General features: G+C 33.6%; 1 protein-coding gene across 6 annotated transcripts; it reads left to right on the forward strand.

Annotated features, from left to right (window-relative positions):
- The first annotated feature begins 245 nt into the window (after window positions 1-245).
- Window positions 246-18253, forward strand: GPS1 (geranyl diphosphate synthase 1). Of its 6 annotated transcripts, none has more exons than XR_003640346.2 (16): window positions 255-435; window positions 2301-2371; window positions 2612-2686; window positions 4282-4377; window positions 5211-5291; window positions 5400-5471; window positions 8098-8229; window positions 8970-9056; window positions 9516-9587; window positions 10501-10586; window positions 11777-11909; window positions 12989-13078; window positions 14403-14660; window positions 14740-14889; window positions 17040-17138; window positions 17835-18253. XR_003640346.2 is itself a non-coding variant. In XM_028238171.2 (14 exons), exons 2-14 carry the CDS (start codon window positions 2318-2320, stop codon window positions 18012-18014), a joined length of 1257 nt encoding a protein of 418 aa, XP_028093972.2. In that variant the 5' UTR covers window positions 246-435; window positions 2301-2317; the 3' UTR covers window positions 18015-18253. The 6 variants fall into 6 exon arrangements, 2 of the variants coding, with proteins under 2 accessions (XP_028093972.2, XP_028093974.2); XR_014340781.1 differs by having other exon boundaries at window positions 14403-14561; window positions 14727-14889; XR_003640347.2 differs by having other exon boundaries at window positions 14403-14561.
- The last annotated feature ends 263 nt before the right edge of the window (window positions 18254-18516 follow it).

The following is an 18516-nucleotide window of genomic DNA, read 5'->3' on the forward strand; positions in this document are numbered from 1 at the left end:
CCTTTTCTGGTTCGCTCACCGTCCGATTTTCAAAACATTGTTTTAAATACATTTTTCAATACACAACTCAAATAAAAATCTATCCTATCTTTCTAAACACAAAAAGTAAAATAACTTATTAAAATAGTCAAAAAAAAAAAAAAAAAAAAAAAAAAACTTTAGAATAGCGACTTTCCAAACACCCACTTGGGTTTGGCCGTTCAGCAACTGATTTTCATGGGTGGTTTAGTCAACGGTTCATAATTGGTTAACCGCTGTGTGTTACTGTAGACCCCCGCACACCAAATTACTGCCTCACCATGACTTAAAACCCTCCTCCCTCTCTCCCTCTCTCTCTCTCTCTTGTACATCTTCGATCTGAGTCTCCACGGCGGCGCAACCACGCAACCAAACCGCACTACCAAGCTTCGTTAGAACTCCTCCATCTTCAACCAGGTTCAATTTCTCTCTCCATATGTATATATATATTTGTAGAACTATGTATATGGTTTGTTTTATGTCTTCGATTTTATTTTCGCGCTTTTTCTTACTTCTGAGGTTTATCTTCTTAGGAATTGAATCGAATTTCGCATTACTTGCTCAATTGTTGAAACTCTTGTAGTTTATTGTTGGCTAGTGGTGGAGTAAACACAATTACTCCTTCCCTCCCAAAATATTAGTCCTTTATTCCATTTTTCATTATATCAAAATATTAGTCACTCTTCAAAACTCGAGTACAAAAATAATATAAATTTTCTATTTTGCCATTCTTTTAAATTAATAAACAATATAAAAAGTACAATTTTGACATTAATATTCTCAAAAAATGTACTGTCAAAAGGATAATTTTGAAAAATTAACTTTTTTTCAAATGCAATAATTGTACTACCAAAAAAAAGTTGGATTGCCCAAAAAGGACCATTATTCAGCGATCTACGGACTGTTTGGCATCCAGCTAAAAAAAGTTGTAATTTTTTGTTTTTGATTTAAAAAAAATATTATGTCAAATTTTATTTTATTATTTTATATTTTTCATTTATGTTTTGCATAGATGAATCTAAAAGTAAAAAAAAACTGAAAGCAATCTTAAAAAATAAAAATGCTAAAAAATAAAACCCAAACGAGAGTAAAAATAAAAATGCTAAAAAATAAAAATGCTAAAATAAAAATGCTAGTTAATTTTTAGCTTTTTTGTTTTTGTTTTTTTGTGTGGTACTTTTTGGATTTATTTTTAAAATATTTTTAATTGAGTAAAACCCAAACGTGTAAACTTTTGGCATTTAAAAAAAAAAAAAATTAACTAGCTCGTTTGGGAATTAGCTTTTTTTTTTTCTCATAAGTTTTTGATTTTTTACTAAAAAAAATGTGTAAAAAAATAAGAGAATGATTTTAGTTGCTTTTTGGCTAAAAACCATTCATCCCAAACAAAGATTAGAAAAAGCTAACAAAAAAAAACTAAAAAAGTCCATCCCAAACACCCACTTAAATGAAGAAGATTGGGTTAAATTTGAAAACAGTTTAAAGCACGTTTGAGAATGGTTTAGAGCTGCTGGATGTTAGATTTGGAACGTAGGAGTGAAAAGAAAATATACGATTTATGTTTTATAAAAAAAAAATAAAGTTATTTCATGTTATATTATAAAAATAGCCTGATGTTAGTTTTTTATTTTATTTTGTTATTATTTCTTTTATATTTAAGGGGCAGTTTTGGTAGTATAAAAAATAGTAATTAGTTGGTCTTTTTCTCTACCCGGCTCTCCACTTTTGGATAGATTCATAATGAGAGTTATAAGAGAATTTCTTTCTATTTCTTCTCATTTCACCTCATTGATCTCTCCTCCTTATCTAGGGCTGTTAACGAACCAAACTACTTGAACTCTACTCATATATTCGACTCGTTAAAAGTTTGTTCATCATCAAACATGCCAAACTTGAACACGATTTTAAGCTCTTTCAATTTTGAAGCCAAGCTTGAACCACCTAATTCTTGGCTCGAAAGCTTATATTCATTATAAAAAAATCAAGCTACTTGAGCTTGACTTGTGTTTAACTTGTTTATGACCATCTTGTTATGTAAACACGTTAAGCTAGAATGACCTACTATTTGGCTTGTTCCATCCCATCCTTATCCAAACAAGTGATATGAACCAAGAGACGTGCATATCTAAATAATTTGAGGGGAAGTGTGACAAAAGCTTCATCTTCCACGCCATGTGCTTTTAATAATTTATTGCTGATCTATTGTTGATGATGTCATCTCAATTTTTAAATTATTTGAAACCAATTTCATTTTTTTCTTTTATTTTTTATTTTTTAATTAGGGAAACTAATTAAAGGAATGATGTGGGCAATTGCAAGGCGACAGGTTGCTTTTGGTTGTTCTTCTGCTTGGGTATGTTCCAAAAACTACACATACAAACACCCAGACAACTACACTACATGCATGTGTGTGTATGCGCACGCTTATAGAAATATACATGTAGAGGTATTACGTATATATATTGTATTCTTGGCATGCTTGTATCTATTATTTTTTCTGCATGTTTGCATCAGAATGTTTATATGCAAGCTACTGCTAAAGAATTGTGGAAATATGTGGTTTATGGTGTGTTTGATTTTGGGCATAGGACAGTCCTTGCGGAGGATTCTTCCTGCATCCGTGGCATCAGCGCTGCAGGGTTATGTTGCTTTGACCACGGCCAATGAGGTTTTAGCTTGATCCCTTCCACATTCTTATTTTTATTTGCTAGTACCGTCTCTCTCTGGCTGCTAATTACATATGTATAGTTTACTTCAGCAATTAAATTATCTTTCTTTAGCAAAGTTTTGATAGATTTGTTATTAGTGTGAAATATATAAAATGGTTTTTTATTTGCAAAATTCATAGCTATATTTTATTGTCTATTAGACCATCTCCAATGTTGCATTTAATGTTTCATCAAATTTAAATTTGATGAAAAACGGCAACTGTTTAACCTCTAACCCTTTTATCAAATGAGAGATGAACCAAAACTTTCATCAAATGAAGGGAGACTTTCATCTTTCATCAAATTTAAATTGTTACCGTTGGGCTGGACATCGACCTGGCTCATGAGCGACTTTGAAAGCCTTTTTTGTTCATGTCAGGACGACCTCCAGGACATCCGCTTGGACGTCCTTCCGGACAACCGGGGATGTAAAAAAATCTGATGAAAATTTTAGTTTTAGTATTGGAGTAAATGGTATCAAATCAAACTTTTCATCAAATTTTTACTCAAATTTGATTCAACGTTGGAGATGCTCTTAATAGGCTATTACATACTGATGAAAAGAACCTTATTTTCACTTGATTGGGGCAGAGTTTCAGCCTGCCTTCCACTGAATATGAAAAAACCTACAGACAGCTCTGGAGAGCCTGATATTATCATCAACTATGTAATGCACAGAGATTTAAATGTTTCTTTTTTATTTATTTATTTATTTTTTATATTATATATATATATATATATATATTTCAGATTAGTGTCACCTGCAAATTTAAGTTGATTGAGTGTCATTTTTTTTGGAGTTTAACTAGTTCTTCATTTTGGATGATTTGTAACTTCACTACCCAATTGTTGTGCGGCAAATGTACAGCAACCAGAAATGCCAAAATATCTGTACCGTAACCGTAACTCATAAAACTGAATAATAAGCCATTAAATATGTCCTGCTACAGTATAATCTATAAAATATATAACAATAAGACTAAAACTAATCCTAGACATTAAAACATAAAACCATAGGTGTCGTCCATATGAAATTCTAGATTTGTCATTTATCTTCTTTTCATGCTCCTTAGTCATCACTTGGTCTGCTATTTTGTGGTTAAAGTAAGGCTAGAAGTAGGTGACTTTGGTAGGGCTTGGATGATAGCTTTTCAAATATGCCGGGTGGTGTTTCTTTGTTGATAATGAGAGGAACATTTTTAAAAACAGTCTGTGGCTTCTAACTCAATGTTGACTGCATCCACAACATCAACTCCTGCATTTATGGAAATAGATGTGAGGGAGGGGGCTGTGGGAAATGCTGCTCCCCCTCCTCACTCCAGAATGTGTATCTTTTGTTTACTTTTGGCTTTTTGTTTTTATAAATTTGCTTCACCCATTGAATGAAATAAATGGTTTCTATATATGGCGTTCTTACTAATATTTCAATAGTGTTACCGTTTCCATAAATACTATTTTTCTAAATACAATTCATTTAATTAATGGAAATTGTTTTTTGCATAAGTAAGTCGTGGATTGTTTATACTGTATCTGTTATTGTTTTTGGTATTAGTAGGCTTCCGGTTGCAGAGAAAATTACTCCTGGGGTTCATGTGCCGCCTTTCATAGTGTTGGGCGTCAACTTCATAGCCATAGAAGCTCTGTAGTGGAGGTTTGTGTAACTCATCATTCTTGCTTATTAAGTCTTCCTGGATGTCTTTTGTTGCCATTTTTTTTCTTGAAATAATTAAACAAGAGGCATGAGAGCTCCATGAGGCATGGAAAGACAAGAAAGGAAAAGAAATTGAAGTCTCTCAGGTTTCTTATTATTTTTAATATTGAAATTTTACACTCAACAGCCTACATAATCCCCAGGATTTTATGAGATGGCTAATGGTTATTTTTCTTGTTTACTCCTTTTATATTTTCTTAAATTGCTGAAAGAAAAATAAATGACACTATAGATAATTATTTTGTCTGTTTCTTGGCAACCACACAATTCCGATGTTGTCATTTGTTATTCTTAACAGCTTTACTCTTCACCAATCTTTGAGAAAGTTTCCAGGATTTAAATTCACAGCATTCATTAACAATAATGTAAGGCCGACATACACCAGAAAACATTTTCCAACCAAGCATCCAGATGTGGAAATAGTTTGCTGTTGGAGCATGTGGTTGACTTTTGAAAAAGTAATTTAATAGTGTAAAATTTCTTTAAGCGATGAAGTAAGTGAATTGCTTAAGATTCATGTTGATCATGTCTGTTACCTTTTCTTGGGATACTATTGGGCTTGCCCATTAATTTTCTTATTGATTACTTGCTTACTATGATACTGACTTGGGTTTTCACTTATTTTTGCATTTTAAAAATAAATAAATAAATTTAAATTTGTGTGTTTTTGCCTCTTTGTCCTCTTTATTGTGATATCTGAATTTTTTTCTTTTATTTTTTCTTCTTTGTTTTCTTTCTATCCTTTTCCTTTTTCCTCGCACTTCCTTTTTCAGGAGCAACTGGACCCATTTTCACTTGTTGAAAATGAACTATATATTCTTGCTAGTAGGTTGCGGTCAATGGTAGTTGCTGAGGTATCCATTTATCATTTCTCCTGTTTTTTGCCTAATTAGTTGCATTTTATTCTGTAAGAGTGGAGCATGTAGCCTTTTGGGATTATTATAAGATTTGATATCATACAGGTCCCAAAGCTTGCCTCAGCTGCTGAATACTTCTTCAAGATGGGGGTGGAAGGTAAGAGGTTTCGACCAACGGTAAGATTTAGCAATGCAAAGTTAACAGTTTTATTACGATCTAGCAATGCAAAGTTAAAAGTTTTGACTTTCATGATTGTGTCTCACACAATTTGTCTTTGACTGTTTTTTTTTTTTTTGATCTTTAGTTCACCTCTGTCTTGAGAAGTTAGTTACCAGTAATAAATGTTGCTGGTACTCAATGAAATAGTCTATTATCTATATGTAGATTTCTTATTCTTAAACTGCTACAAGAAATCGCTTGGATAAAGTTTATCCATAAAGAAACACTATATATTATGACATGAACCTAAATTAGTGAACAAAGTTATTTCCATTGCTTGAGTATTGTATTTTAATGACTTGTGTTGTAACATGACACCAATACGACAAAGACACACTGACACAACAATTTTACAAAATGCAAGACACGACGAGTAGGATGCACACAAAATGTAAAAAAACAATGCCCAATTAGTACACATTAATGTGTGTTTGGGAGGGAAAAGATTGGCTACACACCTAACTTTTGGCATAGTGCACAAAATGGTTACCCCGTGACTTGAACTCATAACCTCAAGTTTATTAGGCCAAGGTTTTACCACAAAATATAGTTTTATATATTTATTGTATGTCATATATATATATATATGAATATATCATTTAAAGATGATAAAAAAAAATGCAACATAACACCGCCTAATATAAATTTAGATTGTTTTGTTTTTTCATTGTATTCTAACTTCTTTTGTTCAAACTTATAATTACTTTCATGGTTGTCTAACGATGGACACGTGTCCACCATGTGTCTATAGAGTGTATGAGTATGAAGAGTGTCAGATGTGTAGGGAAGTGTTCAACAGCTGTTGGTGTCCGACATGGACACGCTATCTTCTTAGAAGTATTTGTGCTTCTTAGGATGCACAAAAAAGAAAAAAAAGGAAAATATTCACTGGATGCATAGTTCAACTTTTCTTTTTGGGATTGTGTTGTAGAGGTACATTATTAATATTATTATACTTTTCAGAAGGCTCCCTTCACCTCCATCCACCCACCCACCCACAAACATTGTAAGAGCAACTCCCACCATGCTCTTTATTTTTCGCTAGCTAAAGTACAAAAATAGTACACACTCTTTATTTTATCTAATTGCTTTAGCTATTGTGTTCTCTAACTACACTCATTATTTTAGCTAATCATTCAAACTAACTTAACCAATTTTTAAAACAAAAAATACTAATTTCTGAATCTGGGCTCAAGAATACATATACATATATATACACCCAATACATATACATAAACCCAATACATATACATATACAAAATTCCAAATCAATACATATAAATATATAAGAACCTGGGCTCAAGAATGAGGCTTTTCAGCAGAGAGATTGGGAAGTTTCTGAGGGTGATTGTCCCTCTCTACAAACAAAAATGATGATCTTTCGTTGACCATCAGAGCTGATGATTTCACCTCCAAAATCAACAGCTCTCTCTCTGCGTGTGTGTGTGTGAGCGCTCACTAGTGAAAGGTAGGAATCCACTCCATCTTCTTCTTGCGGGAATTTTTATTTTTATTTATTTATTTATTTTGGATGCTGTTGTGGATTAAAAAGAACATCAAGGGACAGTCCCTCCCATGGGATTTGCCCTCCAGGACCACTAATTGTATAACTTCTCAAAAAAGAAGAGATTCAACAAACAAACACACACAGAGAGAGAGAGAGAGAGAGAGAGAGAGAGGGTACGAGGGAGGGAGTACCATACCTTGAGAAAGCGTTGATAGAGAGAGATGTAGAACACTGAAGGTGATTTGGTAGGAAAGAGTAAATGTATTTGTTTGCAGAGCCTCTAGGGCTCTTCAATTGTAGCCAGCGAAGAAATCTGATAGTAAAGTAGCTAGCGCAATAGCCAGCCCATTGGAGGCCCAAAATTGGAGTCACATTGGCTAAAATGCCTAACAAGCCCCTTTTAGCTATTCCCTTGGAGATGCTCTAAGAGCTGGGTAGCTAATAGCTTTGACAGCCTTTTTTTTTTTTTTTTTTTTTTTTTTGGCGCACAGCGACTAATGTTGTGGCCATAAGTTAACTGCCTTTTTTTTTATTTTTGCAATGAGAAAATTATCAGTTAACAGCCCATGAAGTTGATACTATCATTTTTAAGTCTAAACCATGTTCACTTAATTTTCTTGAAGTATAGGATTGCTACTATTGCCCTTCCCAAACCCATCCTTCCTGAGGTGGCATGCATAAATGAACCTTTTAGTTGCTTTGATTTGAAGCAAAGTCTCATAAAGAATATAAATACAAGATAAAATAAAACAGGTGAAGTTAGTCTGATGAAGGGTGGATTGACTGGATTTAAACCCTGTTATTGTGTTATATTTGATCATTTGACTACAACACCCATCGACACAAAAGTTGCTCAATGGTTGTAAAAATCAGAGACGTCATACTCTTTGTTCTCTGTTTCTGATACTTCCTCCTTTGATTTGATGAGAATTGTATTTTGATTAATGTGACCATTTAAGCACCAGATCTATCATACTTGTCTGACTGGTTAATAAATGCCAGCTGAACATTAAATTTCATTATTTTTGTTCCAAATATTGCATTATTCAGAATTACAGACATCTTTATCTGTGCAGGTTTTATTGTTGATGGCAACTGCTTTGAATGTACCGATACCTGAACCAGCTTCTGTTGGGGTGGGTGATGCTATAGCAACAGAACTACGTATTAGACAACAACGGATAGCTGAGATCACAGAAATGATCCATGTCAGTTCTTCGTCGTCTTCTTCTTCTCCTTCTTCTTCTTCTTCTTCTTCTGTTTTCGGTTTCTGTTCATTTTGTTTTTGTTTTGGTTTTTTGTTTTTTTTTGGAGCCTTACTTGGTTAGTTTCCAGATTTTGTCTTTGTCTTCTTAATCTTGTGTTCATATTTAAAATTTATATTTTTTCGTTTCGATAATTTATTTATTTAATTATTTTACTGGTAATCAAACACTGATTTGCTGTTTTGGACGGAGATCTTGGTTTAACCATCAAAATACCCAAATGAACCATCCTTTGTACTAACTTCTTATGGCCCTTCAATCTATTTACACCACTAAATGAGACCCTGATTCCTGTCTTTAGTACAGCACTAAATGAGACCCTGATTCCTGTCTTTAGTGGTGCAAGGTTGAAGGTGTGGAGAAGTTCAAATTGTGGTATAGTTCTTTTTTACAATATTGTGTTTTAAAAAATAATACCTGATTCCTAGCCCTGAGCAGGAGAAGATGATCTTTTTTGGTTTAAACTCAAGGCATGCATTAATGCTTCCAAACTGACTTGTTCATTGAATTATCTAAGGTGGCAAGCCTTCTTCATGATGATGTATAGTTCTCTTTTACAATATTGTGTTTTAAAAAATAATACCTGATTCCTAGCCCTGAGCAGGAGAAGATGATCTTTTTTGGTTTAAACTCAAGGCATGCATTAATGCTTCCAAACTGACTTGTTCATTGAATTATCTAAGGTGGCAAGCCTTCTTCATGATGATGTATTGGATGATGCAGATACAAGACGTGGCATTGGTTCATTAAACTTTGTTATGGGGAATAAGGTATATTGTTTTCTTTTTATCTTGATCGAATCCTTTTCCTTTTTGTTTTATTATATTATGAACTCAATTAATTGAATCTGTGCTTTAGCTGCTCTTTTTTGATAAATTTGTCTAATATTATATGTTGTTCCGCATTAATAAAATGAGTATAAGTTGTCATTGAAACGAATATAATTCTGTGCTGGGATTTGTGCTTTTTGGTTATGATTTTTTTGGTTCTCTCTCTATTCAATTATTCATGGATTTCACCTAGTATGCGTTGGCCTCTTTGGTAAACTTAGCACTATCGATTTTTTGTAACTTTTCTCTCTTTTAGATGGTATTTCCATATATGGGTTACAATAGTCTGAATACCTCTTATGTTACTTCTTATAATTTTCATCTCTTTTCAAGAAAAACACAAGATATGAAATTTTGGGCCCTAATTCTTTTTCTTCCCCCCCCCCCTCCCACATGTAGCTAGCAGTATTGGCTGGAGATTTCCTACTATCCAGAGCTTGTGTGGCTCTTGCTTCTTTGAAGAACACAGAGGTATTCTGTCCTCGTGAAACTGGTATTTTGGATTTGTATCTCCTGAATTTCTGCTGCGTGGATGCTTGAATTTTAGACTGAGGTGGCTCTGAGCTGATTTCTTTCTACAATGCCATGCTTTGGTAACCTGTTTAATGATAGTTGGGGGTGGCTGCATTGATTTGTTGGTTTACTTTACTTTTTACGGCATATGGATCCAACTGGTGGTGGTGAACCAGTCTATGAACCGGTAGCTATAATGAATATAGATTGGTGTGATATAGTGGCAGCACTGCAAACTAGTAATTTTCAGTACTTTATCATATATATAGATGCTTAAAGTTTCTAGTTTACCAAACCAAACTAAGTCTTGTGTCCCAATCATGTGGGATCAACTACATGAATCCTTTGTCACCATTCCGTTTTGTCAAGGGCTATATGCTCGGTTAAATTAAATAAATTCAAACCGTATTTTATTACTACATCTCATGTCAATTTAGGTCTTACACTTCCCTTAACATTTCCATTTACAATGATCCTATCACTCCCCCTAACACTTCCATTTACGGTCATCATTTCACTCTTTCTGACTGTTGCATAGCTTCGTTGTATGACCAAACCAACTTAGAATATTCTCTCTCAGCTTATCTTCAACTACTCCTACTCGTACCATTTTACGAATATATTCATTTGTAATACTGTTTTTTCCTAATTTTACCACATATCAATCTAAGCATCTTCATCTCAACTGCATTCATTTTATGGATGTATTATTTCTTAGTAGCCTAATATTTTTTTTCTGTAAAGCATCGCTGCTCTATAGCATCAATGGCTTAAAGAATCGAGTTTATACTAGTAATTTGATATTCAAGATTTTGATTAGTATGACTTGCATTTGCTACATATTTTAAAATAGTCAGCCATGTTTCTGTAGGTTGTGACATTACTAGCAACTGTGGTAGAGCATCTTGTTACAGGAGAGACCATGCAAATGACTACTACATCTGAGCAACGTTGTAGGTACACTGCTATGCTGTTGGTGTCTTTTTTATACTCTGTAAGCTTCATGCATTATACGTTGTTAAATCAGAGATGCAAAATCCTACAAGACAATAATTTTCCAGTTGTAGGGCTATTCTCTCTAGGTATTTTTAAGTCGTAATTCTATTTGCACACCATACTTTATCTCAGTACACATTATTTGTGTCGTGCTGATATCAACTTCCGAACAAAAGCAAAATGTTTGAATATCAACTTCTAAACAAAAATCAATTGTTCAAACAAAAAACTCGATTGACAGTTGATATCCAAACATTTATATTTTGTTTGGAAGTAGATATTCGAACATTTGTATTTTGTTCGACAGTTGATATCCGAACAAGATAAATGGTTTGTACTGAGACAAAGGCTGGTGTGCAAATAGAATCGCCCATTTTTAAGTTATTGATATGGATTAGTGAAACAGTATTGATATGGATTAGTCAGACATTTGGCCAAACCTCTAAGGACATGATGTTATCTTGGCAATATAAATTGTATTCTCATCTGCAGAAGAATGCTTTTCTTCTTTGTGGGAGCCTGCTTGCCTGCTCATATTGATTTTGACATAAAATATCTTCCATGCAGATTAATATATTGATGGTTGTCATTGAATCATCTTAGGGCTTAAACTTCTGGTTCACCGACATTGCACCTATTGCATGTGCTGTGCCAATTATGTTATGGTTCGTTATTGCCGAATGGACTGCTTTACATCTCAATCTTTGAACCACCCAAAAAAAAGAGTTATCTGAGTATCAGTCTTTGAGCTCAAGCATACTTCTTGTACTTTCTGAAAATTGAAATTATTTTGGACACTAGATGCCATTTCTTCCTGATAATTTTCTATCCTGAATGGTGAAACTTTAAAATCCCCTGTTCTCTCTCTCTTCAACAAACTTCTTTTTGCTTCTTCTTGTTGTAGTTTGCTGGGGTGCTGGTCCTTTTTAAATATATTATCAAGTAGTGGCTTTCCTACATGAATGGGAAGGTTGCAGGCTCGTAGCCAGTGTAGCTTCTCTGGTGCTGTCATTTCATGTCTGATCATGACCTTCTGCTTTGTTGGCTTATTGCTCGTCTTCATGATAGTTTGGTTTATATTAATTGCTTGTCTTGCTATAAATTCTTTTATGAAAGTGTTCTTTTTATTTTATTTTATTTTTTTATTGCAGCATGGAATATTATTTGCAAAAGACATACTGTAAAACCGCGTCATTGATTTCGAACAGCTGCAAGGCAATTGCCCTTCTTGCAGGGCAAACTGCAGAAGTTTCAGTCTTGGCTTATGAATATGGAAAGAATCTGGTGTGTAATATACTTCTGATGTATGTTCTATCTGTTATTTACAAGAAAGATTCTTGTTTATTAGTTTCTGAATTTCTTTGAGTTATTATGGCCCATCCACCTAAACCAAACCAAACCAAACCAAACCAAACCAAGCCTTATGGCCCATCCACGTAATTAAAAAAATTTAATAGACAGCATAGTAATCGTACATCTTAGATTTTCTGAGCTCTTTTCTCTAACTGTATGCTATTAGTGTTCCCTGTTCTTTATCTTTGGTCTTTAGAGAATGAGTAGAGAGTTGTGCAACTTAGGCTGTGTTTGGAGTGGAGTTCTAATCATGACTCCACACCCATATTTGAGTGTGGTGTTTGGATACAACTTTCAAAAATTAATTCCACACTCACTTTTGAAAACTTGTTCCAAGTGGGGTTTTGAATTTTGAAATTTGGCCTACCCGTCGTCCTCCCGGATGTCCGGCCAGTCATTCGGCCGGTTGACCGGAATAGTGCTATTTTTTTTTGGGACAATTGGCTCCAATTATTTTTGATATTTTAAATAAAAAAATATTTTCAGAATTTTTTTAATTTTTTGTAAGCTTTAAATAGAATTTTGGGTTGTGTATTTGGTTATGAGTTGTAAGTTTTTGAATCAAATATCATATGTCACATCAAAAATTCAAAACTCATAACCAAACAAATTTTTCACACTCAAATCATAATTCTAAAACTTACAAACTCAAAATATAACTTTATTCTCAAATCATAATTCTAAAACTCTACCAAACGCTACCTTAATTTCTTTTGTTGTAATTGTTGCTATGGCCAACTTGTTTCCCATCACTAGAAGACATGTCACCGAAATCTTGTCATATGCTACAAATAATGTTTACTTTTTGGTTAAATAATAGCAGTTGCCATTACACCTTCGTAGTGATGCTGCTAACTTTGACTGGCTTGCAGTTGCAACAGCTCTCGCTTGTTGGAAAACTAAATCAAAGTCTTGCCTCTCCCAAAAATATTATCAAATTTGTATAGATAGTGGTTTTCTTAGTTACCTTTGAACTGAATGTTTTTTTGCACTCTCTTTCTCCTCCACAGGGATTGGCATATCAGTTAATAGACGACGTTCTTGATTTCACAGGCACAACAACTACCCTCGGAAAGGGTTCTTTGTCTGACATCCGTCATGTAAGTCATCTTTGCTTTAAGTGTAATTAATGTAAAAAAAATTATGTACTTCTCAATATTGAAAACTGCACATGCTAAGATATGGCAAAGATGGACAGGAATTGAATTTGTCAAGTGTGACACTGACGTCTCTACAGTCTTCCCCCATACTTCTCCTTCCTCTACATCACAACATACGTGTGATTTATGTTGAGGAGATGATGAGAGAGTTTCTGATGCAGGACGAATAGGGACAGCAGCAAATCTAGCCTTTTGGGGCTGATTTTAATAGGATTCTATGGCTGCAATTGCAATAAGAATATAGAGAATAAGTAGGGTTTGTTTAGGGTAATAAACAGGTAAGAGTTTAAGCATGACAAGATGGGATTTTAGCACTGTTTAGGGGCTGTATAAGGCTGTGAACAGTAACTCGTGAACAGTAAACTAAAACAGAAAAGAAATAGAAAGAAAAGAAGAAGGTAGATTTAGGAATTACACCTAAGGTTGGATTGCATCACACAACCCATAAAGAAGCTTCAAAGTTCTTAATTTTTTATAAAATATCAACTCCATTAATTATAAACATTACAAGGCTTTATATAGGATTAGGAAACTTTCTAAATCAACTAGAACAAAAAACAGAGAAACTATTATATTATCTTAAACTTCCAAAACTAATTTAAGACCAAATAAGAAATATAAATATAACTCAATTAAATAATTTGTCCGACAAGACGACTCATGGGCAACCCATACGACCCATATAAGCAAATATAAAATTACCAAAATAGCCCTAACCTTAAAAATCCTAAAAAATATAAAAATAATAATAAAACAAGAATAATAATACTAGAAAATAATTATAGAAGATTTCTATCAGTTTCTCTATGAAATCATGCCAATGTCCTAATATCATTACTTCTTTGAATTTAGCTTTCCTTGAGGTTCTTATACTTTGCATCATTCTCCCTTGTTGAAAAAAACTCCACATCGAGTTTTGAAGTTGGAGTGTAAAAATCCACAAGTTTTGAAATTGCGTCCATGGCTTCACATAAAATGTTCAAGTTGGCGGCTTCTTCTTCATTGGAGGTAGCAATGAAAGTAACAAGGTACTTTCAGCTCTAAAGCTGAATTTATTTAGAATGACGAAATCAATTGAAGTAGAACATGAACCCTTGAATTGATCAAAGTGTTGAGTTGCCCCATCATCCATTCGATTCTTTTTTGGCTTTGTAATATCTTGCTTACAATCAATTTGAATGCTTCTATTTGCATTAGCAAACATGGATTCCATATTCTCAATCCTTTTCTCAACAAAATGTTGTTTTGCAATTCAATTTTGCAGTCCTTTTGTAACTCCAGCATATGCTTTAAAAGCATATTTTGCTCAACACTAGAAGTTGGTTGCTTCAATTCTTCAGTCCTGACAGCTTTCATAGCATCTAATTCCTCGCTTTGGAGCCTAGTAATAACTAGATCTTCTTGGGGTGCTTTTGGATCATTAGTAAGAGCTTCGTTATCCTTCAAAATCTGGTCATCTTTCACCTTGTGCAGGGTTTGATTGTTCTCCTTCACTTGTAGCTTCAATTGACTTTCAGCTTTGGTACGACTTCTTGTGTGCACCCCATGCTATATCTTGACTGATGTGGCACTTCTTGCCTAATAATAGGGGCTTAATGCAGGTTTAAAACCAGCAAGTCTTTGACATGATTCTTCCACAACTCGATTTCGAGTGTCAAGTGCCTCAAGTCTTTGCATATATTCTTCAAAGAAAGTGTTGCCATGTCTTGAATTAACAAGTTGCTCACATTACTCAACAAGTTTATTTGAAGGTATATACTTCATTTGAAGCTTAGTTTTCATCTCTTGCCATGTGTTTAATGGTGGCAATTCCAATCTTCTTATATCTTCTTCAACATGATACCACCAAAGTTGTGCCAAACCTACAAGTTTCATCTTGGCAAATCTTGCTTTTCAATCATCCGTCCAATCATAGCAATCAAAATATTCCTCAATTGAAACAAGCCAATTAGAGAACACCATAGGATCATATCTTCTTTCAAAATCTGGAACTTCTTTGTTATGGGATATAACATATTGTGGCACATAGGATCTCCCACTTTGTAAGAACATAGTGGTGAAACCTTAAGCTCTGGTACCAAACTGATGCAGGACGAGTAGGGACAGCAGCAAATCTAGCCTTTTGGGGTTGATTTTAGTTGGATTTTATGGCTGCAATTGCAATAAGAATATAGGGAACAAGGAGGGTTTGTTTAGGGTAATAAATAGGTAAGAGTTTAAGCATGAAAAGATGGGATTTTAGCACTGTTTAGGGGCTGTATAAGGCCGTGAACAGTAAACTAAAACAGAAGAGAAGAAGAGAGATTTAAGAATCACTCCTAGAATTCCTTAGGCGCATCACACAACTTATAAAGAAACTTCAAAGCTCTTTACTTTTTATAAAATATCAACTCCATTAATTATAAGCATTACAAGGCTTTATATAGGATTAGGAGACTTTCTAAATCAACTAGAACCAAAAAAAGGAAGTTGCTATAATATCTTAAATTTTCAAAACTAATTTAAGACCACTAAGAAACATAAATAAAACTCAATTAAATAACTTGATCCACAAAACGACCCATGGGCGACCCATACGATCCATGTAAGCAAATACAAAATTACCAAAATAGCCCTAACCTTAAAAATCCGAGAAAACATAAAAATAATAATAAAATAAGACTCTAATAATACTAGAAACATAATTATAAATGATTTCTATCAATTTCTCTATGAAATCATGCCAATATCCAAATATCATCACCTCTATGAATTTTGCCTTCCTTGAGGTTCTTATACTTTGCATCAATTTCTGGGCGATTCAATAATAATTCAGTTGGATTCAGATTGGATCTAATTTCATATCAATTTTAAGCTGTCATAGCTAACCTTAGTAGCAGGAATCGTTTCAGATGGCGACAACTCCGAGGAAAAAGAGCGATTTTGCGCTTTTGAGGAAGAATTGCAGCAAAATCGCGAATTTGAGGAGAGGGAAACGTGAATCTGATGCGAGAAGGGAGCACTATTGAGAGAGCAAGGAGAGTACCTAATCGCTGGCTTCGATCCTCTATTCGACGACTTCGATCTCGCTGTTTGACTTCCCCGTCGAAGCCCTAGTCTTCGTCCCTCTCTTCGAAGCCCTAGGTCTTCGTCTCTCTCTCTCTCTCTTCTCTCACCCTCGATCTCCTCTTCGTCTCTGCTTCTCTCTTTCTTCATCTCTGTTGCGCCTCTTGCTTTTCCCTCTCTCGATCTATTATGTTCTCTCTCTCTCTCTCTCTCTCTCTCACCGTTTTCATTGTTTTATAAAAATATAATTTATCATATAATATATATAATATAATTTATAATTTATAAATTATAAATTATAATATAATTTATCATAAACAATATAATTTTTATTTGTAAAATAAAAAATTATTTATTTTATCATATATAATATAATTTTTATTTATTATTTATTTTTTTAACAATTATTTCTTAACTTTTTAACATATAATAAATCATCTAATTGTTTAAAAGAAATCTATTTAAATCATATATAATAAAAAAATCGTAAAAAATTTATAAAATAAAACATCTAATTTTTATTTATTATTTATTTTAACATAATTTATTATTCATTATAATAAATAAAATATAATTAATAAAAATAATACATAAGCGTTCCTAATTTACGACTCCTCTAAATGGCCACGTTTCCCCGCTCCCGCTCCCGCTCCCACTTCGTGCAACTAAGTAGCTAACCCTTCAAATACAGGGATTCCTTGATTTTTTATGTTCAAAACATGTAGTCTTGAGTGTGTCTATTCACCGTAGTTCCTTTCTTGTATATTGATATAGTCTACAGAAATAGCATGTATAGAGGATGAGTACCCTTGTGACTTTCGAATTATAAGTGTAGAAAATTAAAATTCTTTTGCAGGGAATTGTAACAGCTCCAATATTATATGCCATGGAGGAGTTCCCGCAATTGCGTGAAGTAGTTGATCGAGGATTCGACAACCCTGCAGATGTAGAGCTTGTAAGTTTCTATGTTACATTTTACATGTTACGCATATTATGCATGATTCAACAAATTACATGCACATGTAGCTATCCATGTCAAATGTATGTATGTACATGCACAATCACAGTGATTCCTTTGTTTTTCAAAGAAACATAGTTATGATCTTCCTCTCTGTTCCCATTCTCACATGAATTTAATTATGTTTTTTGTATCTTAGTTCTATGTTTTCTTGTAAATTATTCGATAGTATTAACTTGATGTCTATGTTTCATTGGCGACTTACTGTAGTGTGTCCTGTTTAAATTCTTGATTTAGCTTCAAACTGTGGTCATGTGAAAGACATGCTCACAAAGCACTGGTATCCAATGTGGGTTTGTGTCCAAGTGATGGGTCCTAAAGTTGCATCTTAGGATATTAGTGTTTGCATCCAAAAGTTAGGTTTGAGTATGGGGACAGTCTTAAATGTACTTTATATTAAATGTGATTAGGAAATATCTGGAATTTATCTCTCCCATTTGAGTGAGATGCTAAAAATGTTTCTTCATTAGCAAACGTGACTGTCTTCTGCTTCAAGCTTCATATGAAATAAGAGAATTCAAATTCCTAAATTAGATACGAGTATGATAATGCACGTGAATCAACATGGATTTGTATTCATTCACCCTAATAGTTTTTTAAACTAATGAACACTCTATGCAATTGAAAATATAGGCTCTCGATTACCTTGGACGGAGTCGTGGAATACACAGAACCAGAGAACTAGCGGCGAAGCACGCCAGCCTTGCCTCAGCTGCAATTAATTCTCTTCCCAATAATGATGACGAGGATGTTCAAAAATCAAGGCGGGCACTGGTTGATCTAACTCACCGAGTCATTACAAGAACAAAGTAGCGAAAGAACATCAATTCCTGCCACAACGATTTCTTGTGTCAGTTTTTCCTTCAATTTATTTTTTCGTCAACGGTTTTGTGAGGGATTTATTTCCTCAATATCATTCTTTCTGTTTTGTTTTTTGTTTTAATCTTCATAGAGTTGTGATGAAACAAACAATATTCTTCAAAACTTGATGTCAATTGTAATATTGGGTAATATTATTTAGGAATTTGATGAATAAAAATAGCTTTATATTAGTTTACTCCGTTAATATTTGTAATCCAGCTGATTACAAATACAATAATCAACATATGTTAGCATTTGTTAATTGAATTTCAAAAACCATACTATTTTTCAATATATATATATATATATGTCAATGCCAAAATTTATGTTGACTCAAGTGAGTATACTTGTTTAATTTATGCACATCTAGAATAGTCAAAACACTAGAGAAGCCAAACAATGTATAGGATGGTGTCGAAGATTTCTTTCAGTTACCTAATGTGTGATTTGAGTC

The sequence above is a fragment of the Camellia sinensis genome, chromosome 9, assembly GCF_055761805.1.
Source record: "Camellia sinensis isolate YWXY chromosome 9, ASM5576180v1, whole genome shotgun sequence".
NCBI classification, from domain to species: Eukaryota; Viridiplantae; Streptophyta; class Magnoliopsida; order Ericales; family Theaceae; genus Camellia; species Camellia sinensis.